This window comes from Salvelinus sp. IW2-2015, linkage group LG34, assembly GCF_002910315.2.
Source record: "Salvelinus sp. IW2-2015 linkage group LG34, ASM291031v2, whole genome shotgun sequence".
NCBI lineage: Eukaryota > Metazoa > Chordata > Actinopteri > Salmoniformes > Salmonidae > Salvelinus > Salvelinus sp. IW2-2015.
Window position 1 is genome coordinate 7,973,455 of NC_036873.1, and position 26,978 is coordinate 8,000,432.

A 26,978-nucleotide genomic window follows, 5' to 3' on the forward strand; every position below is an offset into this window, starting at 1 on the left:
TTGCAGTGGTCATTTCAACTCACTTGTGGTTTTGGATTTGTTATGTTTCAAATATCTCTGCCAATTTTTTTTAATAATGCTAACACATCTAACAGTATGTACCAGAGCTACAAAATGCACAATTAAGTATCTATTCTATTATATTCTAGCTATTATACACTACATGGCCAAAAGAATGTGGAACCCCCTTCAAATTAGTGGATTTGACTATTTCAGCCACACCCGTTGTTGACAGTTGTGAATGAAAACAAGCACACAGCCATGAAATCTCCATAGACAAACATTGGCAGTAGAATGGCCCGTACTGAAGAGCTCAATAACTTTCAACGTGGCACCGTCATAGGATGCCACCTTTCCAACAAGTCAGTTCGTCAAATTTCTGCCCTGCTAGAGCTGCCCCGGTCATATGTACGTGCTGTTATTTTGAAGTGGAAATGTCTAGCATAAAAATCGTCTGTCCTCAGTTGCAACACTCACTACCGAGTTCCAGACTGCCTCTGGAAGCAACGTCAGCACAAGAACTGTTCGTCAGGAGCTTCATGAAATGGGTTTCCATGCCCGACAAGCCTAACATCACTTTGCGCAATACCAAGCGTTGGCTGGAGTGGTGTAAAGCTTGCAGCCATTGGACTCCGGAGAAGTGGAAACGCATTCTCTGGAGTGATGAATCACGCTTCACCACCTGGCAGTCCGGCAGACAAATCTGGGTTTGACAGATGCCAAGAGAACGCTACCTGCCCAATGCATAGTGCCAACTGTAAAGTTTGGTGGAGGAGGAATAATGGCCTGGGGATGTTTTTCGTGGTTCGGGCTAGGGCCCTTAGTTCCAGTGAAGGGAAATCTTAACACTACAGCATGCAATGACTTTGTAGATGATTCTGTGCTTCTAACTTTCTGGCAACAGTTTGGGGAAGGCCCTTTCCTATATCAGCATGACAAACACCCCAGGCACAAAGCGAGGTCCATACAGAAATGGTTTGTTGAGATCGGTGTGGAATAACTTAGCCCTGACTTCAACCCCATCGAACACCTTTGGGATAAATTGGAATGCCAATCTCCCAACATCATTGCCCGACCTCACTAATGCTGTTGTGGTTGAATGGAAGCAAGTGCCCGCAGCAATGTTACAAAATCTAGCGGAAAGCCTTCCCAGAAGAGTGAAGGCTGTTATAGCAGCAAAGGCCGGACCAACTCCATATTAATGGCCATGATTTTTTAATGAGATGTTCGTTGAGCAGGTGTCCACATACTTTTGGCCATATAGTGTATTATATTATACTGAAGGGTTTAGTTTGCATGTAGTCTGGCTTCAGGTTGTATATGTCAGCGATATAATACTGAAATAGTCTAAACATCAACTGAATATTAGGCTATGGGTAAAATATATACACTCGCGGCGACACTGGCATGCGTGTTGGGTGTGTGGAAACGGGCGCGACTCCCTCTCGTGGCATCGCAGTTATTAGGCGACGCGTCACTTAATCCACTTGCTAGGGAGGAGCGCAGGGCTCAGATGCTGGGGTCCTAGGCAGGCTGAGACTCTGTCTTACGGGTTGGACTTCTTACTAAAAGAATACCAACAGTGGACTAGAATCGGACCATCCGGTGCTATGGAGCTACAAAAATATACTTACTGATACTTCATTTGAGATTTGACATTTTTACTACCTCAAAGAACTCAAAGAAAGTCCCTGGCTGGAGCAGTCTTCAGTTTAAAAAAAAAGGAATAGTTGATCCTGCATTTTCAGACAGAGGGATGGTGCTGTTATTGCGCATCGGTTTTTATTTTTGTTGGGGGAAAATTACGCATTTAATAGATGAAACAATCTAGATTACACTGGAGATGTTTATAAATTCAAGACAATTCACATATGTGAGAAGAATGTCCCATTTCATCTCGTTTTCTTTGCATACTGGAAACAAACAAAACATTATGAATACCACTTTGTTTTCCCTTGGAATCAAACTATAACATTTTCTTTATGGAGTTTCAAAATGACATATTCTAATTTGATGAACGAAAGCAATGATGGAATATATTTGGAAAAAGCTCTCAACGAATCCTTCCTGGACCAAATCTTATTCACAGACAACAGCACCAACTTCACCAGCTGCACGAACATCACACTGGACCCCCAGGTCATTACGGTCGGGGTCTTTCTATCCATGTTCATCTTGGTGGCTATCGTTGGGAACATTTTGGTTATCCTCTCGGTGCTATGCAATAGACACTTACAGACCGTCACCAACTTCTTTATAGTCAACCTGGCCATAGCGGACTTGCTATTGAGCATTATTGTGCTGCCTTTCTCCGCGTCTTTGGAAGTGCTGGGATGCTGGGTGTTCGGCCGGGTCTTCTGCAACATCTGGGCAGCGGTGGATGTGCTCTGCTGCACCGCGTCCATCCTCAGCCTCTGTATCATCTCCATAGACAGGTACATCGGGGTCAAACACTGCCTCAAATACCCCACCATCATGACGGAGAAGAAAGCCGCTGTCATCCTGGTGGTGGTCTGGGTCTCCTCCATGGTCATCTCCATAGGACCGCTGCTGGGATGGAAGGAACCACCGCCGACCGACGAGAGCGTCTGCAGCATCACCGAAGAACCGGGCTATGCCCTCTTCTCCTCGCTCTTTTCCTTCTACCTCCCGCTTATGGTCATCCTTGTGATGTATTTCAGGGTCTACGTGGTGGCCCGGAGGACTACCAAGAGTTTAGAAGCGGGGGTCAAACGGGAGAGAAATAAGTCGATAGAAGTGGTGCTTAGGATTCACTGTCGGAGCATGCTGGAGGATACTTCCAAGAGTAAAAACCACCCGTTCCGGAGTTCGCTGTCCGTGCGCTTGATGAAGTTCTCCCGGGAGAAGAAGGCTGCCAAAACCCTGGCGATTGTCGTCGGGATGTTCATCCTGTGTTGGCTACCGTTTTTCTTTGTTTTACCACTGGGTGAGTGTTGGTTTGCATTATCAACATTTAATTAGCAATTGATTGGGGGTTAAAGAGGTCCACAATAGAGGCTACAGACTAATTGCTTCTCTGTTTTAACCATATGTAAAATATGTGTCTCAGAATCTGTACGTTTGTGGGTGCGCTCACTTGTGTGATCAGTAGGATTCGCTGTATTGATTGACGAGTGTGCGTTTCACTGCGAGGATCTAGCCTATACCGCGTGTCCATATCACTCAAATACGATTAAATTACTTTTAAGTTATATCTTGTTCACTGTGCTTATGTTTCCATATCGAAGTGCACTATTTAGAACGTGAAACATTATTAATTAAGCAAGGATGTTTGAAATTCATCCAAAGTGCATAATTATTATGAGAAGGTTGCGTGCATCGTGCAAACTCCCAATACAATACACTCTTTTCATATTTGAAATTGTGAGGTATTGGTTTTTCTTTTTTTTTTTTCTCTAGAAGATCAACGTAGCATACTGAGAAAATCCACAATTACGCACAATTACGCACGACATATACTCGGTAACAATGTACTAAAACCTATCATGAAGAGTTGTAATTCTGGCATCCGGCATCATTATACATAGCTATAAGTCCGATTTTTCATATGCCTATGTACATGTGCAATTCATCGATGTATTGTTTGCAGTCCATAGACATAAAAATGTCCTTCAAAGGCGTCATCAATTGTGCTTAAAGCCCTACTGTTTGGTAGCAGTATGTTGAAGAGCAAAAACAAGCCATTCCTATTTCTTTCCTGACATAAAAGTACACAAAAAAAACGATTCTATTTATCATAGTGATTAAGGAGTCACATTAAAATATATAATATTCCCCACCAACATTAGACAACCATACAGAAAATTTGAATTGCTTAAATAAGTACATGAAATCAATGATTAGAGAATAGTCAGATTAATTGATAACTGACACAGACATGGTGGTGTTGCAGGAAGATTGGCATGCCATGAACCAAGAGGTTGTGTGTTCAAAAAGGTGAGGACATGTTGAATCATAATTACAGTATAAATGAACATGCACCATGTAATCGTGTGTCAACTATGTACGTTTAAAAAGCTGTGTGTAATCAGCTGCACAGCATTTTTTAGTTAAGATTCCCAAACAATAGTTTCTACTTGAATGAACATATGAGTTGAGAAAAATCATTTTAAATTGACAGAATTTTTTTTGACAAAGTTTTCTCAAGTTGGAGCTTAGTTTGGGCCAACGAAATGTTTTTTAGTTCAGGTTAACACTTGGACAAGAAAAGTTGAGCAAACAGGAAAAAGGCTGTGTAACCGGTTACTTGATAATAATTAGTTGAAATAACTAGAGTTGTGGGTGTTTGTTCTACAGTGAATCTCTCTGCAACAACAGGTCAATGGAAAAAAGGAGTCGAAAGGGTGTAGGAGGTGTTCAAACACAACACATGGATACACAACACATAGATACACAACACATAGATACACAACGCACAGATACACAACACAATATACTATACAGATCATCAAACAGCAAAAAAAACTATGTGCAAGAGGAAAGTGCAAGAACCGTTGTCTGATGGTGATTTGAGAAACAAACAMGTGACTTGCTCACAGAGCAGCAGACAGTCAATAAAATGCTAATGAGTTGAAAGGTGCTTTACTGGTAAAATGGGGTCAGATGTAGAGACGAGAGGCACAACAGGAGTTAATCAAATGGCACCCTAATTATCTCAAGTAATAGGTTTTATAAGGAGCATCAATGAGAAAGACTGGGGCATAGCGGAGCCATTTATGATAACATCCCACTGGGCAAAAACTGGTTGAATCAACGTTGTTTCCACATCATTTCAACCCTCCCAAAATGATGTGATGACATGGAAAACTGATTGGATCAATGTAAAGGGCATTTCATATTTTTGTCACCCAAATTCTAACCCAAGTCCAATGACATGGTGACATTTGTTGTCGATTTCACGTTGAATTCACGTTAGTTGACAACTCTAATCAAAACTAGATGTTGAACTGACGTCTCTGCTCACTGTGATGTCAAATAAGAAAGACACACACATTGTACACACCAATGGCGATCAGTGCCATTTAAGATGAGGGAGGACACACCTTTCTTTTCATGAGCATGGCCTCTTACAGCATGTTGGATGGCTGTCATTCATAATCCATTCACCCAGTTCAATGTAACAGAGATAGGTTAAGGCATGATACTGACGTTTTCCCTATACCCATCATGAGGTTGCTACAACCTAGCCTGTGAATGAAAGTTTACAACGTAGGTGCACACAGGTCGAGGGAACATTTTCGAGGTGACAGAAAGTGTCATATGGACAGACAGTGACACATTCAATACTGCCTTGCACACTCTTGCCTGTATCTAGCTGATCTAGGGTGTAATCATTAGTCCAGCAGTTGCAAACAGAGAGTTTCTATTGCACAAATTCAGGAAAGTTTATCCCCGTTTCGTTCTGATTACTTCCATTTAAGAAACGTTTCTCAACAGAATATGGCTAAATGAATACACCCCTGATCACACGTAAACACAGTTCACTTTCATAGCAGCCACATTGTATCCCTTCTCGCATCTATGCGCTCTCCTCTTACCTTTTCACTTCGTTTGTGGACTTCAATCCAAAACACATCTGCTAAGTCTATGACATTAAAATATCTATTTATTCTGTTCCGTCTGACAGCGCAATCCACTGTTTCATCAGACTAGCCAGGGAATGTATAAACTTGATCTCCACTGTAAAAAGCATCCAGACATTTTCTCACATTTCTTTTAAACTAACAATTAGTTTTCAATGGCGGAAATATGTATAAACCTTGCTGTCTGTCTTTATGACATTTACAACATTGTTTCAATATTCAAATTCTATCTCCAGCTGACCCATAGTAATGAATGTGTCGGGAGTCGGAACGAGACAGACAGGCAGGCAGCTTTTCCCAGCCAGTCAAAATCATGAATCAGCTGGCATCATTTTTATGGATATACAGTGCATTCGGAAAGTATTCAGAACCCACTTTTTCTACATCCTGCCTTATTCTGAAATTGATTAAATTGTCCCCCCCCCCCCCCCCATCAATCTACACACAATAGCCCATAATGACAAAGCAATAACAGGTTTTTAGACATTTTATCAAATTCATCCCCCCCAAAAAACTTAAATATCACATTTAGATAAGTATTCAGACCCTTTACTCAGCACTTTGTTCAAGCACCTTTGGCAGCAATTACAGCCTCAAGTCTTCTTGGGTAGGACGCTACAAGCTTGCCACACCTGTATTTGGGAAGTTTCTCCTATTCTTCTAAGCAGATCCTCTCAAAATCTGTCAGGTTGGATGGGGAGAGTCGCTACACAGCTATTTTCAAGTCTCTCCAGAGATGTTCGATCGAGTTCAAGTCTGAACTGTGGCACTCAAGGACATTTAGTGACTTCTCCCGAAGCAACGCCTGTGTTGTCTTGGCTGTGTGCTTAGGGTCATTGTCCTGTTGGAAAGTGAACCTTCACCCAAGTCTGAGGACCTGAGCGCACTGGAGCAGGTTTTCATCAAGGATCTCTTGGTACTTTGTTCTGTTCATCTTTCCCTCGATCCTGACTAGTCTCCTAGTCCCTGCCACTGAATAACATATCCACAGCATGATGCTGCCACCACCATGCTTCACCGTAAGGATGGTGTCAGGTTTCCTCCAGATGTGACGCTTGGCATTCAGGCCAAAGATTTCAATCTTGGTTTCATCAAACCAGAGAATCTTGTTTCTCATGGCCTGAGAGTCTTTAGGTGCCTTTTGGCAAACTCCAAGCGGCCTGTCATGTGCGGAGTGGCTTCCATCTGGCCACTCTACCATAAAGGCCTGATTGGTGAAATGCTGCAGAGWTGGTTGTCTTTCTGGAAKGTTCTCCCATCTCCACAGAAGAACTCTGGAGCTCTGTCAGAGTGGACATCGGGTTCTTGGTCACCTCCGTGAACAAGGCCCTTCTCCCCCGATTGTTCAGTTTGGTTGGGCGGCCAGCTCTAGGAAGAGTCTTGGTGGATCCAAACGTCTTCCATTTAAGAAAGATGGAGACCATTGTGTTATTGGGGACCTTCAATGCTGCAGAAATGTTTTGGTACCCTTCCCCAGATCTGTGCCACACAATCCTGTCTCTGAATTTTATGGACAATTCCTTGGACCTCATGGCTTGGTTTTTGCTCTGACATGCATTGTCAACTGTGGGACCTTATATAGACAGGTGTGTGTCTTTCCAAATCATGTCCAATCAATTGAATTTACCACAGGTGGACTCCAATCAAGTTGAAGAAACATCTCAAGGATGATCAGGATGCACCTGAGCTCAATTTCGAGTCTCATAACAAAGGGTCTGAATACGTATGTAAATAAGGTATTTCAGATTTTATTTTATTATAAATTTGCAAAAAAATCTAAAAACATGTTTTCGCTTTGTCATTATGGGGTATTGTGTGTTGATTGGTGAGGAGATTTTTAAAAATATAAGGCTGTAACGTAACAAAATGTGGAAAAAGTCAAGGGGTCTGAATACTTTTCGAATGCACTGTATACAAAGTTTGCAGTATTTCCAGCTTCATTTGGAAGTGATTGTTTTATCTGTGTTGTTGGCTAGCTCCTCGGAACAACAGTGTCCTAACAAGTGAGCACATTTTCTATGCCAGGCGAAATCGCACCTCATAAGCTCATTTTTATGGATGCATCCAAATAAATGTCACTAGAAAACAGCTTAAACAAATGCAAATGCAGCTACTGTTGCTGTTATTCTGACTGCACTTTTTGAAGTGACTGCAAGTTAGTCATAGTTGGCTAGCTAGCAAACAAGGGATAAGAACATTGCCAGCCAGTATGGCAATGGAACATTTAGAAGGAACAACTGGGTTTGCTAGCTAAGTGATTGAAATTGAAAGTTGAAAACAAAAATATGAAATCCCTCTATCTCTCTCTCTCTTGCTTTTCCTTTATGTTGGAAGAAATGTATTTGTTCAAAACTGTTCAACTATTGTCTTTCTCTCTCTTTGAGTCAACTACTCACCACATTTTATGCACTGCAGTGCTAGCTAGCTGTAGCTCATGCTTTCAGTACTAGATTCATTCTCTGATCCCTTGATTGGGTGGACAACATGTCAGTTCATGCTGCAAGAGCTCTGCTAGGTTGGAGGATGTCCTCTTGAAGTTGTCATAATTACTCTGTAAGTCTATGGAAGGGGGTAAGAACCATGAGCCTCCTAGGTTTTGTATTGAAGTCAATGTACACAGAAGAGAACAGAAACTGTAGACCTTCATTGCAAAACAGTGTATTTTAATCAATTATTTGATGACGTGAATATATTTAGTCTAGTTTTATCTAAAAAGGATAACTTATAAAATGTTTCTTTTACTGAAATTCACTGAGGAGTACAGTCCTCCCCGTCCTCTTCTGAGGAGCCTCCACTGGTACACACACACTCTATACCTCGTCCTTTCTATTGCATTATTTACAGTATGTATCAGGAAAATCATTCAAAAGATGGCCAGCACCACTTCATTAGTTCCACCCAGCGCTCAAATATTTGGCTGCAGTTCTATACTCTTAACAACAGAACAACAGAACAAATGGACTGTGCCCCCAAGATAGACAAAAGATTTTAGAGATGGGTAATTCTAAAAGCGATATTCTGGCAAACATTGCTTTTGGAACAATGCGGGAGTTTAGTCAGGCAGGAGTTTAGAGAGGGTGGCATCTTTTAGAAGTTTGCAATAGGGCTTTCTATAATGGGAAATCCTATTCGCACCACAGATGTTAGGTTGAAAAGGAAAGTGTGTTTAAAACCATTGGGGATTTCCATCTCAATGGACCACTGTTTGTAACATTGTTGCAAGCCACCACAGCCTTGTTTTGTACAAGCCTACACATAACATACTATGCCTACTAATCAAGTTGAGTTCCTTAGATTTCATTTCCTACAATCCCCCGGAATGTTATTGTGCGTACAAGGCTGTTGGCTGGCTGATAGCGTCTCCTGGCACGGCCCCAACCAGCACGCTCTGCTACTTGTGCCAGGCTAGCTGAGGCCCCCCCAGCCCCAGCCTTCCAACCTCCCAGCCTCTCAGTCCTCCAGCCCTCCAACCTCCAGTCCCTCAGTCCCCAGCTCCCCAACCCTGATTCAATTACGTTTAAGTTATATATCTCTTTCACTGTGCTTGTGTTGACATATTCCAAGTGCACTATTAAGAAAGTGAAATATTAAACAAGGATATTTCAATTTCATCGACACGAAAGAGTCTATTAAGAGAGATGGGTAATTCTAATTGGAGTAGTCAGGCCGCTGACCCCAGGAACACGACGGTCCACTGCCCTTATGACAGCTGTAATTGAATTCCTCCCATAGTCTCAACAACACACGCCCAACAGCCAGGATGAGGGGAATAAAAAGGAGGAGGGGGAAGGGAGGAGGTAAAGATGGCACCATTCCACACGTACAATACCCCTCTCGTTCTTTTGTTCTCCCCCCCCTTCTCAAAACGTCTCTGCCTTTCCTGTTCATGTCTCTGAGTTAGCCACGCAATGGCTTGGGTAGAACGAAGTGAGAAGCATGGCTTGGTAACCTCATGATAATGCACAGAGCGAGGAAGTCAACTACCAAGACATTTCATTCAGGGCGCAACAATAAATCCACAATAAGCAACCACTGAAGGCATTGTCATCATCTTAGGCTAAAGAAATGTGGCTCTGATGATGCTCGTGACTCAATTTCTGTGGCTCCAGTCCCCATGACACATCTATTTGTGTTGGAACACAAGCTTTTAGCATTTGTCCGAACACACAAACGCACACGCAAACGCAAACGCAAACGCACACGTACACACYTACAAACACACACACACACACACAGCCTTAAATAGTTACCAAAATCTTTCAAATGTCATCATCTCACCACTCAAATGTAGAGCGACCCTCCAATTCTAGGAATGCAGAGCAGTTCAAAAGAGATAATGTTTAACACTTCTTCTACGAGCCTTATCGCTGTAGGAATGTCCGTGTTAATGTGGTGGCGGAACTGCGACAGACTGACAGCAAGAGAAAATAATGTAATACAGTCAGCCCAACATTTCACTTTTTCCAATAAACAAAATGTCAGTGCTGTCCATAGGTCTAATCCGAAAAAACGGAGAGAAATATAAACTTTGGGGCCGTGTGCTGTTAAAGCCGAGGAACAAAACAGAAAATACATTTTGAGGCCGTAATGTCTCTGCCTTAAGGAGATAAACTAGTCATATATTATACGCAGTAGGCAATGTGTATAGTAATGTGACAAAAACCTTGATAATGGATACACAGGAAGGCATAGCACGCTCTGAGGCATTACAAACATTAGTAATACAACTCTAACCATATACAGTACCAGTCAAAAGTTTGGACACACCTACTCATTCAAGGGTTTTTCTTTATTTTTACTATTTTCTACATTGTAGAATAATAGTGAAGACATCAAAACTAGGAAATAACACATATAGAATCATGTAGTAACCAAAAAAGTGTTCAACAAATCAAAAGAAAATGTTATATTTGAGATTCTTCAAAGTAGCCACCCTTTGCCTTGATCAAAGCTTTGCACACTCTTGGCATTCTCTCAACCAGCTTCACCTGGAATGCTTTTCCAACAGTCTTGAAGGAGTTCCCACATATTCTGAGCACTTGTTGACTGCGTTTCCTTCACTCTGCGGTCCAACTCATCCCAAACCATCTCAATTGGGTTGAGGTCTTCACGATTATTCTACAATGTAGAAAATAGTAAAATAAAGAAAAACCCTTGAATGAGTAGGTGTCCAAACTGTTGACTGGTACTGTAGATATCCGAACTCCGTACTTTTACAAACAGAACAGACACGTTGTACGTAACCTGAAACTGTAATTACGTATCGCTTCTGATTGTTACAAAGGCATCTGATGATGGCCTCGGCCACCAGTATCAAAATGTTATTGAAGACACTGATGTTGTAAGGAAGGATGCCTTTGACTCCAAGCAAAACGAGACTACTGTATGGATTTGTCCCAAAATGGGCTCCTGAGTGGGGCAGCAGTCTAAGGCACTGCATCTCAGTGCTAGAGGCAACAGACCCTGGTTCGATTCCAGGCTGTATCACAACCGGTGATTGGGAGTCCCATAGGGCAACGCACAATTGGCCCTGCGTCGTTAGGGTTTGGTTGGGGTWTGCCTTCATTGTAAATAAGAATTTGTTCTTAACTGACTTGCCTAGATAAATAAAGTTTGCGCCATCTCCTACATAGTTCARTACTTTGACCAGAGCCAAATGGGTCAAAAGTAGTACGCTATATAGGGAATAGGGTGCCATTTTGGACATACCACATGACTAATATGTTGTTGCGCTTTTTTCGCATGATACCATTATGAATATCCCCATACCCGTGGCGGGGGAGAGGTGGGAGGGGGCAAGGGGAGCTCAGCTTTGCCAAAGGAAATAATTAGCTCAGGAAAAACAGGCCTGCACGATGTTATCTTTGAGGATTTTTTTTTTTTCATTTCACATTCTTGATAGGTTCTGAGAATACTTTGGCCAATAGCGAGAGGGGCTTTGCCATTTGTTTCTCTCATCATCTATTTGAAAGAAGACAAATTGTGAGGGCTTGTCAAATTTAGCAGGTTGTGTCCAGCAATAGGCTACCTCTGTAAGCATAGCCTTCCCCCTTGGCTATATATATATATATAATTATTATTGCGTCTGATAGATAATAATTATTCTTCCATACCTTTTTTGTACGGCCAAATGGGTGGAACACTTAGAGGATTTGTCCACTTACTCCATTTGTACAGAGACGGATCTTTCTTAGCACTTGTAAGCATTTCCGCAATCAACTCCTTTCTCCGTGGCACTCATCTGTTCACTCTGATTCATAATGGACCACTATTCCCAGAAACCAAAACTAGTAAAAACAGAAGGTTGAATCAGAAGTGTGTCCTACTATGTCCTCTTGTGCTRTTCTCAGCCACATCTCTAAAGGACATCCAACATAACTAGTCTGGACCAAGAATCGTATTACCTTCAACACGCCATAAACAGACTTAAAGGGATACTTAATCCAAATGACAAAATTACACATTGGTTTCCCTACCCCGGTCTATGGACATGGAGTGCGGTGTTACCTTGTTCATAGACTACTCACAGGGATAAGAAAAACGATGTCATTTTTTTWTTTTTTTWATTTAACTATACCTGTAACACTCTCTTGAATGGGGCGGCAGGTAGCCTAGTGGTTAGAGCGTTTGACTAGTAYCTGAAAAGTTGCAAGATCAAATCCCCGAACTGACAAGGAAAAAATCTGTCATTCTGCCCCTGAAAACGGCAGTTAACCCACTGTTCCCAGGCTGTCATTGAAAATAAGAATTTGTTCTTAACTGACTTGCCTAGTTAAATAAAGGTTAAGTAAAATGTTTAAAAAAATACTCTCTTGAAAACAGATACCCTATGAAGGCTTACAGAAAGCGTAAGTAAAAACCGCAAGTTAGTATTCAAAGTATCTAAGTATCATATGGCCCAGCCAGATCCATCAGCCAGACCTGTACGTGACTCACTCCAAGTGAGTGGCACCTGTCAAAGCTTGCACAACACTCATTACACTGTAGCACAGTCCTTTGTAGCCCTCTCCACTCAAGGTTTCAATTACAAAGCATTGATTCATAGAATAATGACCTTTACATTGAGTGTCGTCTTAAATTAAGTAATCCTCTCCCCCAACACTACACCGCAGTTGATTGACAGGTAGGTCATTTGCTTATTATAAATGGCTGACATACTGAATAGTTTCCAGGTAACAATTAACTTAAAACCTGCCGTTATAATGCTTTCTAACTTTTTGTAAGCATGTATCAGCCATTATAACTGTGTCACAATGTATTATATCTGCTGGTTCTAAGTATGGCCAGCAGCATACCACCCTGCATACCACTGTTGGCTTGCTTCTGAAGCTAAGCAGGGTCGGTCCTGGTCAGTCCCTGGATGGGAGACCAGATGCTGCTGGAAGTGGTGTTGGAGGGCCAGTAGGAGGCACTCTTTTTTGGAGGGCCAGTAGGAGGCACTCCCCCAGTTTATAATTGGCTCATTCATCCCCCTCCTCTCCCCTGTAACTATTCCCCAGGTCGTTGCTGCAAATGAGAACGTGTTCTCAGTCAACTTACCTGGTAAAATAACGGTAAAATAAAATAAATAAAAAAATGACAGAGTTTCTCCTGGAATTGGGAATACTACAGCTGAGATGTCACCAGCTCCTCACGCACTTAAAAGTTTACAAACCTGCATTTTTCAAAGCATTCAATTTATAGCTTAAATTGATGTATACAGGGCCTTCAGAAAGTATTCACACCCCTTGACTTTTTCTGCATTTTGTTGTGTTACGGCCTGAATTTAAAATGGAGTCAATTGAGATTGTTTGTCACTGGCCTATACACGATACCCCATAATGTCCAAGTGCAATTATGTTTTTAGAAATGTCTTGAGTCAATAAGTATTCAACCCCTTTGTTATGGCAAGCTTGAACAAGTTCAGGAGTAAACATTTGCTTAAGAAGTCACATAAGTTGCATGGGCTCACTCTGTGTGCAATAACAGTTGAACATCATTTTTGAATGACTACCTCATCTCAGTACCCCACACATACAATGATCTGTAAGGTCTATCAGTTGAGCAATGAATTTCAAACACAGATTCAACCACAAAGACCAAGGATGTTATCCAATGCCTAGTAAAGCAAGGCACCTATTGATGGGTATAAATAAAACAACCAGACATTGAATATCCCTTTGAACATGGTGAAGTTATTCATTACACTTTGGATGGTGTTGCCGGAGAGGAAGGAGACCGCTCAGAGATTTAACTGTGACTTTAAAACAGTTACAAAGTTGAATGGCTATGATAGGAGAAAACAGACGATAGATCAACAACATTGTAGTGACTCCACAATATTAACCTAATTGACAGAGTTAAAAGAAGGAAGCCTGTACAGAATACAAATATTCAAAAAAATGCATCTTGTTTGCAATAAAGCACGAAAGTAAATTCTAATTCACATTTCAGAAGGACCATAATTTAAAACAGAAGGCCAAATCTACACTGGAGTTGCTTCCCAAGAAGACAGTGAATGTTCCCGAGTGGCCTAATTACAGTTTTGACTTAATGCGGCTTGAAAATCTATGTCAAGGCTGTCTAGCAATGATCAACAACCAACTTGACAGAGCTTTAAGAATTGTAAAAAATAATTGACAAATGACAGAGTCATCCATGATTCACCAAACTATATTTTGAAAGAGGAAGCAACGTACTTTAAGCATATGTTTTAAGTTCAGTCTCCTCCATATCCACTAACTGAAGTTACTTGAAAGGATTTTTTTTTTTAAATAATAGTGTAAAATGAACAGCTATACAGAAAGACTCATTGGACGCCTAATTACAGAGGAGGAACTTCTAGATGCAATTAAAGCCTTCAAGTCCGGGAAAACTCCAGGTCTGGATGGCATACCAGTTGAGGTACAGTACCAGTCAAATGTTTGGACACACCTAGAAAGAATTGATAAATATTGCACAATCCAGGATTTTGCAGCTGGTCTGTGTTTCATTTTCAATACATTTTCTAACATTTCAAAAACCTGTTTTCACATTGTCATTATGGGTTATTGTGTGTAGACGGGTGAAAAAATTATCCATTTTGAATTCAGATTGTAAGACAACAAAATGTGCAATAAGTCAAGGACTATGACTACTTTCTGAAGGCTGGGACTCTGGGAACTCTGTTAAACTGTCACGACTGAACTTTTCAAAACCATATCCTCACAAAATACTAAAACAAAACATCTTCTCGATAGAGAAGCTCCACATAAAAGAGACTCCGTAATCTCCTAAAAGCAGTTTAAGTACTATAAAGTAGTTATTCATCTCCGGCTGCTGATGTGGTCATGGCAACAGCGGCGATGTGTCAAGGCAACAAGCCAAATCAATCCAGGCACTTCCTAAGTAGCATATGACTCGTGACTACAATCGGAATTCATCGCTCAAAGTTGATGTCATTTTGCCAATTAGAATCAATACACAACTACTTTGTCCCARGATGCCTTGTGTCTGATAGTTCATTTTAATGCTGTGTTGTCGTGTTGAACCAGTCAGCAGTGAAGCCTCTGGGAAGAACAGGACCAAAGGGACATAAATCTCTCCTTCTGGCAGATGTAAATTGGCATGACTCATTCTTGAAACACGATTCCTAGCTCCGCACCAGATGAAAGCCAATGTCAAACTGGACAGATGAGGGCAGACTAGGGGAAGGAGGGTATAAAGTTGTTTATATGACACACACCCCCTGCGGCAAAGTTAGAAGTGTGTGCATGTGAATAATGAATCTGTGTGTACTGTATACACAACAGACCTGGGTTTGAAATCTTTTCAAATACTGTGAACGTTCCCTTGAGTCTGCCTGGATTGCCAGATGGGCACACTTTAGGGACTAATTCATTGATTACATTGCGACAGGCAAGCTCAATCACAGCAAACAGCAAACTATTGTATAGTTCCCCAAAAAACTGGCAGAAAAGAACATGCGCTGTATACAACACACTGATAGTTGTATCTTTGTTTCATCATCAGCCTTCRACATAAAGAACACAACACTAATAACGAGAGAAAACGAAGCAAGCCTCAAACAATGAACCGCCGGTTAGTTTCACTCTGTCTACATCACCCACCTAATGGTACCGAGTCTTCCTGTGGGGCCCCTCTATGGCCCTGTCTAACAACAGTACAGTAGTAGCCTAATGGGCCACATACATCCAACAACAGTACAGTATAATGGTGTTATCAGTCAGATCCCACACAGGGGGTCACACGGGGTTGTCTGGTTCTTTAAAGGGATAGTTATGTACAGTAATGCCCCAAAACTACGGCTTGGTGGTGGCGGGTTCCTCAGAGCAACACTAGCACACCAATTACCCGTTACACACAAGCACACGCAAGACACACCAATTACCCATTACACACAAGCACGCGCAGACACACCAATTACCCATTACACACAAGCACACGCAGACACACCAATTACCCATTGCGCACACACACGTATGCACACACACACACACACACACCAATCTTGTCCAAAGGAACACGCTTTCATCTCAGAGACCTGACTACCACCCAAATTACCACCATACTGGCCAAGAGAGGAGGCCTGTTGTGACCCTATGTCAGGTTGTTAAAGCCACTCCAGTGGGTGATGATGGCTGATGATAACCTCCCCTCCCTCACTACGCTACCTCCCTTCCTCTCTACTTGCAAGTGTCCCTCTCTTTTGCTATGTACATCTTTGCTACTGGTATAGTGCCTGTGAAGCCGGTGCAACGCTGACACTTGCAAGTAGACTGCGCGTGCGTGTGTGCGTGTGCGTGTGCGTGTGCGTGTGTGTGTGTGTGTGTGTTTTCCTCACAAGCATAGTAAAACAAGGAACATTTGGACAAGTGGGCACATTTCACCTGTCCCCACAAGGAAAAAGGCTATTTTAGGCTTAAGGGTTAGGGTCAGGGTTAGGGTCAGGGTCAGGGGTAAAAGTAAGGCGGTACGGTCCGGTACCGCCTGTCCCGGCAAAATAAATAATGTGGGTACGTCGTAGCAGTAAAACATGAGCCTATCACAAAATGTAAATCCAAATGTCAAGAAAACTGTAGGCTATTACATCAATTGGCTATTGCACCAATGCATAGACAACGAGGAGACAGCCTACAGGGAGGAGGTCAGAGACCTAGTCGTGTGGTGCCAGGACAACAACCTCTCCCTCAATGTGATCAAGACAAAGGAGATGATTGAGGACTACAGGAAAAGGAGGACCGAGCCCGCCCCCATTCTCATCGACGGGGCTGTAGTAGAACAGGTTGAGAGCTTCAAGTTCCTTGGTGTCCACATCACCAACAAACTATCATGGTCCAAACACACCAAGACAGTTGTGAAGAGGGCACGACAAAGCCTATTCCCCCTCAGGAGACTGAAAATATTTGGCATGGGTCCTCAGATCCTCAAAAGGTTCTACAGCTGCACCATCGAGATCATCCTGACTAGTTGCATCARTGCCTGGTATGGCAACTGCTCGGCCRCCGACCGCAAGGCACTACAGAGGGTAGTGCGAACAGCCRAGTACATCACTGGGGCCAAGCTTCCTGCCATCCAGGTCCTCTATATCAGGCGGTGTCAGAGGAAGGCCCTAAAAATTGTCAAAGACTCCAGCCACCCTATTCATAGACTGTTCTTTCTGCTACCGCACGGCAAGCTGTACCGGAGCGCCAAGTCGAGGTCCAAGAGGCTTCTTAACAGCTTCTACCCCCAAGCCAAGACTCCTGAACATCTAATCAAACGGCTATCCAGCCCCTCTTTTACCCTGCTGCTACTCTCTGTTTATTATCTATGCATAGTCACTTTAACTCTACCTACATGTACATATTACCTCAATTACCTCGACTAACCGGTGCCCCCGCACATTGACTCTGTCCCGGTACCCCCATGTATATAGCCTAGCTTGTTATTTTACTGCTGCTGTTTAATTATTTGTTAGGGTTAGAATTATGGTTCGGGGTTAGGTTTAGGGTTAGGAGTTAGGGTTTGGGGTTAAGGTTAGGTTTAAAGGATTTTTTTTTTTTTATGTTAAAAATATAGAAATGTCCCTTTAAGGCTAGGTTAAGCCATAGAGATTTAGGGTTAGGGGTTAAGGGTTAAGGAAAATTGGATTTTGAATGGGAATCAGTTGTTTMGTCCACACAAGGATAGTGTGCGTGTGTGCGACGTCAGCTCCAATCTAAACTAAACTGCCCGCCGGTCCCTAAGGAGAAGGCTCAGGCCAGGGCAAGGAGAGATGAAGGAAAGGAGGGCCAGTCAACACCGTGGCGGAGATGAGATGAGATTAGGGACGTGGGGGCTGTACCAAGCGTTCCTCTCCACTGAAACATCTCTACCGAGAGTACAATTTTTCGTAGCTGTCTATGTACCTCTACAAACCAATGCTGGCAAGAAGGCCACACTCAACAAGCTGTATAAGACCAAAAGCAAACAAGAAAATTCAGTTCCAGAAGCGGTGCTCCTAGTAGCCGGGGACTTTAATGCAGGAAAACTTCAATCTGTTTTACCTCCTTTCTACCAGCATGTTATATGTGCAACAAGAGGGAAAAAAACTCTAGACCGCCTTTACTCCACACACAGATGCGTACAAAGCTCTCCCTCGTCCTCCATTTGGCAAATCTGACCATAATTCGGATGTTGCCTGTAATCCATGGCTTCTGGTTAGGATATGTAACTATGGTCACTGTGGGGATCACGTCAGCTATGCACTTATTGATGAAGCCGGTGACTGATGTGGTATACTCTTCAATGCCATCGGATAAATCCCGGAACATATTCCAGTCTGTGCTAGCAAACAGTCCTGTTGCATCCGTGTCATCTGACCACTTCCGTATTGAGCGAGTCACTGGTGCTTCCTGCTTTAGTTTTTGCTTGTAAGCAGGAATCAGGAGGATAGAGTTATGGTCAGATCTGCCAAATGGAGGACGAGGGAGAGCTTTGTATACATTTCTGTTTGTGGAATTAAGGTAATCTAGAGTTTTTCCCCTCTAGTTGCACAGGTGACATGCTGGAAAACATTTGGTAAGACAGTTTTTCAGATTCCCTGCATTAAAATCACTGGCCCTATATAGCTGTTTATGGCACTATACTGTACATCTCGTTGAGTGCAGTCTTAGTGCCAGTATCGGCTTGTGGTGGTAAATAGACAGCTATGAAAAGAAATAGATGAAAACTCTCTAGGTAAATAGTATGGTCTGCAGCTTATCAAGAGGTATTCTAACTCAAGTGAGCAAAACCTAGAGACTTCCAGAGATCGCGCACCAGCTGTTTTTTTACAAAGAAACGTACACCTCCCGCCTTAACCTTACCTGAAGAAGCTGCCGTTCGCTCTTGGCGATGCATAGAAAAAACAGCTAGATGTATCTCATTTGAGGCCAATTCTCGTCTTACGCACAAAATGTCAGAGTTTAAAAAATGAAGAGAGATGAAAAATGTCTCGCACAGAAGTTATCTTAAAGATGATCACAGATCCTAACGCCTCTCTCCTCTGTCCCCTCCCAGGTTCCTTCTTCCCGGCACTGAAGCCATCTGACATGGTCTTTAAGGTCATCTTCTGGCTGGGCTACTTCAACAGCTGCATTAACCCTGTCATCTACCCGTGCTCCAGCAAAGAGTTCCAGCGCGCCTTCACCCGCCTCCTCCGCTGCCAGTGCCACCGCCGCCGCCGAGTCCTGCGGCGCTTCTACGACCAGCGCTGGCGCACGGCCGTCAAGGGCCATCACCACCAGGGCATAGATGGCAGGGAAATGGGTACTATGGGTATTGGCGATGCCAGTGTGACAGACCACCGGCCGGGGTACGCCATCAACCATGAGTCGTGCGGGAGTTCGCACTACTACAAGGGCACTCAAGGACGTTCACTGAGTTTTAAAGGGTGGAGCCTGTTCTCGCCACTGCAGAAGTCATCGTTCCAACTCAAGGAGAAGATGAACAATCTGTCCAATAAGATTAAGGGAGGCGTCACGGCCCCCTCCCTTGCGAGGACAGAGATTGACACGGTTTCCATGGGGATTTACAACGAAGTCGCCGAGCAGAGCTGCTATCAGATCTATGACCTCACAGAGTGCTACGGCCTGAAGGAGACAGACATCTAGATTCTAGAGGGACAGACAAAGGGAGTGGCGAATTTGGATGGCCACTGTCATTCAATTGCTTAACCTTCTTCAACGACATTTGCAGTGACGCGGCAAGTGAAAGCGCTTGCTGGTTGCCATTGGTGTATCAACATGGGGAATGACCAATATACTTCCTTCCTTAAATCACCTAAATGGGGGTTGCCGTTGCAAAGCAGAAAGACGTAAAAGTCAAAGGAAAGTGCTCTTTTTCACTTGCACCATGGAACGGAATGCGGAAATTCCACAAAATGTAATATCGGAACTTGGGGTTATCATGGGACCATTTGACCAGCAAATAAACAAGACTGGAGGAACATTTGTCTGCAGAGAGTTGTTTGGACATCGATCAAAGGCTTGAGTTCATTTTGTCTGGAAATGGCCCAATTTGATCCAAGCACCAAATAGCTCCAAAATATGATATCAAACTTTAATGATTGTATCGTGTTTGTTTCATTTTGTTGGATGGCGATTGAAGTGAAGTGGAATGGAACGTTATTTATTTGAGCTGCGTTAAAAAGACAAACGCAGAACAATAAGTGGGTCTGGAAAAGGCACTTTCTGGACAGGTGGCAAGATGTCAAACTGACTTCTCATTGATAGGCTGGGATCATCAGCAGCCCGTCAACTATGTCCTTTGAGCATTCTCACTCTCAAGTCCAAACAGCTCAACCCCTACAACCAGCAGCAACATCGAGACACAAAGTCACAACTCACAGCCCCCGTTTTACCATAACCTACAGACAAACACCCCTTTTCTAGGGTATCAGATCATCCGGCTCGACTTAACACAACGCAGCTGGGCATAGACGTGTGTTCTCTTAGAGAAAACACAGATATCAAAGTGAAAGCCACTGACTTGAATGACGAAAGCATGATATGAGTAAAGATAGGGTAATATATGGGTAATAATATCTGCATATGATTATTTTGCTAGGTGAATGAGTGAAGTGTGATGATCTGACATTAGCAGACCTCTGTGAAATTGCATTATAAAAGTGATGGGTCACATTCAGACTGGAAACAATGTATGGTGCAGTTGAATAAGTATCGTGGTGTATATACCTTACCTGCAATCAGAGCCAGAGAGAAGAGAGGTCATTTATCTTTTGAAAGGACAAGGATTGACAGAATCAAATCCTTGAACACATTGATTAGAGTATTTGTCTGTTCTTTGCATTGCCAAAAATACGCTTTTGTTTCGTTTGTACTTGCTGATGGTTCAATGACGTCTGTCAATGTTAAGCAAAATAAAATGGGGAAAAAATACAACTTTTTTTTTTCATGTCAGTCCCGGAGGGCCTTGGTCGGTGCAGGCTTTTGTTCCAGCCTAGCACTAAAACGCTAGGCTGAAACATTCAACGGAGCAACTGGTAAAACCTTAACTGGCTGTATCAGGTACATTGTATGGTGGCTAGGTTTGGACAAAATACCAACACAAACTACACACCACATATGCATTGTAACTACATATTGTACTGTACCTGTCATTCCCAGCAGGTGTCACTATTGGCAGCTGCCATTTACCAATTACTGAAATGCCCTACCAGCTGGATTCCCTCACAATCACAATTCAGTTAAAATGTCCATGATCACATCAAAGACGTCTTCTCTGACACCATTTGAGTAATAGTAGCACTACCAGAGTAGTAAAACTACTGTACCACAGATTAGGGCATCAAAAATGGTTCCTTGCCTCTGTGTGTTACACACCGAGTGTACAAAACATTAAGAACACCTTCCTAATGTTGAGTTGGTTGTCCAGGTCTTAATTGAAAGGGGAAAAAACAAAAAGCTACAGACACTAGGACCTGCATGAATGAGTTTGACAGCCTTGATCTACACTGAGTGAAGTGGATTTAACAAGTGACATCAATAAGGGGTCATATCTTTCACCTGCATTCACCTGGTCAGTCTATGTCACAGAAAGAGCAGGTGTTCCTAATGTTTTGTCAACTCAGTGTATATCCCCCCCAATAACTTTTGAGACAAAGGAAAGCACTAGACATAAATCATAGTCCTCTGTGTCCTAAACGGCACCCTATTCCTTATATAGTGCACTACTTTTGACCAGAGCCTATATGGGGCTTAATGGGGGATAGAGTGCCATTTGGGACGTTGCCTTAAGTACTGTATGAGTCAGCCGCTGTGTGAGGGGCCTAGCCAAAATTTCTGCCAAGCTGACAATAACAAAATGGCCATACAAGCAATTACTCCAGACATCAGCTAAGAGGACTGAGAGAGGGAGAAAGAGAGACAGAGAGAGAGAAGAGAATGAGAGGGAGTTTTCAAGTTGTATTGTCATGTGCACAAGAACAGTGAAATGCCTTCCTTGTTTTCCAAACAATGAAGTAATCAATGTCAGTAGTAATACAATTGAAGTCGGAAGTTTACATACACTTAGGTTGAAGTCATTAAAACTTGTTTTTCAACCACTCCACAAATTTCTTGTTAACAAACTACAGTTTTGGCAAGTCGGTTAGGACATCTACTTTGTGCAAGTCATTTTTTCAACAATTGTTTACAGACAGATTATTTCACTTATAATTCACTGTATCACAATTCCAGTGAGTCAGAAGTTTACATACACTGAGTTGACTGTGCCTTTAAACAGCTTGGAAAATTCCAGAAAATGATGTCATGGCTTTAGAAGCCTCTGATAGGCTAATTGACATCATTTGAGTCAATTGGAGGTGTATCTGTGGATGTATTTCAAGGCCTACCTTCAAACTCAGAACATCTTTGCTTGACATCATGGGAAAATCAAAAGAAATCAGCCAAGACCTCAGAAAAGAAATTGTAGACCTCCACAGGTCTGGTTCATCCTTGGGAGCAATTTCCAAACGCATAAAGGTACCACGTTCATCTGTGTAAACACCATGGGACCACGCAGCCGTCATAGCGCTCAGGAAGGAGACACGTTCATTCATTTTAATCCCACTTTGTAGTGCAAAAAAAATTGAAAAAATTCAAGAGGGGTGAATACTTATCAAATAAAATAAAATGTATTTATATAGCCCTTCTTACATCAGCTGAAATATTAAAGTGCTGTACAGAAACCCAGCCTAAAACCCCAAACAGAAAGCAATGCAGGTGTAGATGCAGGAAAAACTCCCTAGAAAGGCCAAAACCTAGGAAGAAACCTAGAGAGGAACCAGGCTATGAGGGATGGCCAGTCCTCTACTGGCTGTGCCGGGTGGAGATTATAACAGAACACGGCTAAGATGTTAAAATGTTCATAAATGACCAGCATGGTCAAATAATAATAACCACAGTAGTTGTCGAGGGTGCAACAAGTCAGCACCTCAGGAGTAAATGTCAGTTGGCTTTTCATAACCGATCACTGAGAGTATCTCTACCGCTCCTGCTGTCTCTAGAGAGTTGAAAACAGCAGGTCTGGGACAGGTAGCACGTCCGGTGAACAGGTCAGGGTTCCATAGCCGCAGGCAGAACAGTTGAAACTCGAGCAGCAGCACGGCCAGGTGGACTGGGGACAGCAAGGAGTCATCATGCCAGGTAGTCCTGAGGCATGGTCCTAAGGCTCAGGTCCTCCGAGAGAGAGAAAGAAATAAAGACAGAAAGAGAGAATTAGAGAGAGCATAATTAAATTCACACAGGACTCCAGATATAACAGACTGACCCTAGCCCCCCGACGCATAAACTACTGCAGCATAAATACTGGAGGCTGAGACAGAAGGGGTCAGGAGACACTGTGGCCCCATCCGACGATACCCCCGGACAGGGCCAAACAGGCAGGATATAACCCCACCCACATTGCCAAAGCACAGCCCCCACACCACTAGAGGGATATCTTCAACCACCAACTTACCATCCTGAGACAAGGCCGAGTATAGCCCACAAAGATCTCCGCCACGGCACAACCCAAGGGGAGGCGCCAACCCAGACAGGAAGACCTCGTCAGTGACTCAACCCACTCAAGTGACGCACCCCTCCTAGGGACGGCATGGAAGAGCACCAGTAAGCCAGTGACTCAGCCCCTGTAATAGGGTTAGAGGCAGAGAATCCCAGTGGAGAGAGGGAAACCGGCCAGGCAGAGACAGCAAGGGCGGTTCGTTGCTCCATAGCCTTTCCGTTCACCATCACACTCCTGGGCCAGACTACACTCAATCATATGACCCACTGAAGAGATGAGTCTTCAGTAAAGACTTAAAGGTTGAGACCGAGTCTGCGTCTCTCACATGGGTAGACAGACCATTCCATAAAAATGGAGCTCTATAGGAGAAAGCCCTGCCTCCAGCTGTTTGCTTAGAAATTCTAGGGACAATAAGGAGGTCTGCGTCTTGTGACCGTAGCGTACGTGTAGGTATGTACGGCAGGACCAAATCGGAAAAATAGGTAGGAGCAAGCCCATGTAATGCTTTGTAGGTTAGCAGTAAAACATTGAAATCAGCCCTTGCCTTAACAGGAAGCCAGTGTAGGGAGGCTAGCACTGGAGTAATATGATAAAACAAATGGGGTATAGTCAGGATTCTAGCAGCCGTATTTAACACTAACTGAAGTTTATTTTGTGCTTTATCCGGGTAGCCAGAAAGTAGAGCATTGCAGTAGTCTAACCTAGAAGTAACAAAAGCATGGATTCATTTTTCTGCATCCTTTTTGGACAGAAAGTTTCTGATTTTTGCAATGTTACGTAGATGGAAAAAAGCTGTCCTTGAAACAGTCAAAAGAGAGATCAGGGTCCAGAGTAACGCCGAGGTCCTTCCCAGTTTTATTTGAGATGACTGTACAACCATCAAGGTTAATTGTCAGATTCAACAGAAGATCTTTTTGTTTCTTGGGACCTAGAACTAGCATCTCTGTTTTGTCTGAATTTAAAAGTAGAACATTTGCCGCCATCCACTTCCTTATGTCTGAAACACAGGCTTCTAGCGAGGGCAATTTTGGGGCTTCACCATGTTTCATTGAAATGTACAGCTGTGTGTCATCCGAATAGCAGTGAAAGTTAACATTATGTTTTCGAATGACATCCCCAAGAGGTAAAATATATAGTGAAAACAATAGTGGTCCTAAAACGGAACCTTGAGGAACACCGAAATTTACAGTTGATTTGTCAGAGGACAAATTGATCTCTTTCCGACAGATAAGATCTAAACCAAGCCAGAACTTGTCCGTGTAGACCAATTTGGGTTTCCAATCTCTCCAAAAGAATGTGGGGATCGATGGTATCAAAAGCAGCACCAAGGTCTAGGAGCACGAGGACAGATGCAGAGCCTCGGTCTGACGCCATTAAAAGGTAATTTACCACCTTCACAAGTGCAAGTCTCAGTGCTATGATGGGGTCTAAAACCAGACTGAAGCATTTCGTATACATTGTTTGTCTTCAGGAAGGCAGTGAGTTGCTGCGCAACAGCTTTTTCAAACATTTTAGAGAGGAATGTAAGATTCGATATAGGCCGATAGTTTTTTATATTTTCTGGGTCAAGGTTTGGCTTTTTCAAGAGAGGCTTTATTATTGCCACTTTTAGTGAGTTTGGTACACATCCGGTGGATCGAGAGCCGTTTATTATGTTCAACATAGGAGGGCCAAGCACAGGAAGCAGCTCTTTCAGTAGTTTAGTTGGAATAGGGTCCAGTATGCAGCTTGAAGGTTTAGAGGCCATGATTATTTTCATCATTGTGTCAAGATATATAATACTAAAACACTTGAGTGTCTCCCTTGATCCTAGGTCCTGGCAGAGTTGTGCAGACTCAGGACAACTGAACTTTGGAGGAATACGCAGATTTAAAGAGGAGTCCGTAATTTGCTTTCTAATGATCATGATCTTTTCCTCGAAGAAGTTCATGAATTTATCACTGCTGAAGTGAAAGCCTTCCTCTCTTGGGGAATGCTGCTTTTTAGTTAGCTTTGCGACAGTATCAAAAATAAATTTTGGATTGTTCTTATTTTCCTCAATTAAGTTGGAAAAATAGGATGATCGAGCAGCAGTGAGGGCTCTTCGATACTGCACGGTACTGTCTTTCCAAGCTAGTCGGAAGACTTCCAGTTTGGTGTGGCGCCATTTTCATTCCAATTTTCTGGAAGCTTGCTTCAGAGCTCGGGTATTTTCTGTATACCAGGGAGCTAGTTTCTTATGACAAATGTTTTTAGGGGTGCAACTACATCTAGCAACTACATCTAGGGTATTGTGCAAGGTTAAATTGAGTTCCTCAGTTAGGTGGTTAACTGATTTTTGTCCTCTGACGTCCTTGGGTAGTCAGAGGGAGTCTGGAAGGGCATCAAGGAATCTTTGGGTTGTCTGAGAATTTATAGCARGACTTTTGATGCTCCTTGGTTGGAGTCTGAGCAGATTATTTGTTGCGATTGCAAATGTAATAAAATGGTGGTCCGATAGTCCAGGATTATGAGGAAAAACATTAAGATCCACAACATTTATTCCATGGGACAAAACTAGGTCCAGAGTATGACTGTGGCAGTGAGTAGGTCCAGAGACATGTTGGACAAAACCCACTGAGTCGATGATGGCTCCGAAAGCCTTTTGGAGTGGGTCTGTGGACTTTTCCATGTGAATATTAAAGTCACCAAAAATTTGAATTATCTGCTATGACTACAAGGTCCGATAGGAATTCAGGGAACTCAGTGAGGAACGCTGTATGTGACACACACTGTAGTAGAATAAACAACATGGAGGCCCAACGAAATCTTGGTTATCTCGCCCAAAACACTGCATGTGTGATAAAATGGTAACTTTGCCCCAAGTCTAATCCATCAGAGTCTTTAAACCCTGTCTAAGCCATTCAGGCTTAGATTGTTTTAAGAAGGTCATACCAAGGATTATTTTGCTATTTGATTTTGAAATGTAAGACCCTTTGAAGTATAAAAAAAAATATCAACAAATTATTTGATTAAATTATATTTTTGGCCTTACTGCTATTAGCCCATACAAACACATTGAATAAAATATTCTCTACATGGAACAACAGATATTCCAAAAATATATCAAAAGGAAGTCTGGGGAAGGGTACCAAAAATTTCTGCAGCATTTAAGGTCCCCAAGAACACAGGCCACCATCATTCTTATATAGAAGAAGTTAAGAACCACCATGTATCTTGCTAGAGCTGGCCGCCCGGCCAAACTGAGCAATCGGGGGAGAAGGGCCTTGGTCAGGGAGGTGACAAAGAACCTGATGGTCACTCTGACAGAGCTCCAGTGTTCCTCTGTGGAGATGGGAGAACCTTCTAGAAGGACAACCATCTCTGCAGCACTCCACCAATCAGGCCAGACGGAAGTCACTCCTCAGTAAA

The 26,978-nt window shown here is 42.8% G+C and overlaps 1 protein-coding gene across 1 annotated transcript; it reads left to right on the top strand.

Moving 5' to 3' along the window:
• Positions 1-1,533: 1,533 nt before the first annotated feature.
• Positions 1,534-20,988, top strand: LOC111958286 (alpha-1A adrenergic receptor). The gene is made up of 2 exons (XM_023979518.2): positions 1,534-2,947; positions 19,104-20,988. The coding sequence occupies exons 1-2, from the start codon at positions 1,996-1,998 to the stop codon at positions 19,694-19,696; spliced, it is 1,545 nt and encodes a 514-aa protein (XP_023835286.1). The 5' UTR covers positions 1,534-1,995; the 3' UTR covers positions 19,697-20,988.
• Positions 20,989-26,978: the final 5,990 nt, after the last annotated feature.

Excerpts from the sequence above, each read along its gene's own strand:
- LOC111958286 (XM_023979518.2), top strand. The coding sequence starts at position 1,996 with ATGACATATTCTAATTTGATGAACGAAAGCAATGATGGAATATATTTG. Across the intron at positions 2,948-19,103 it reads TTTCTTTGTTTTACCACTGG|GTTCCTTCTTCCCGGCACTG; the intron begins GTGAGTGTTGGT and ends GTCCCCTCCCAG.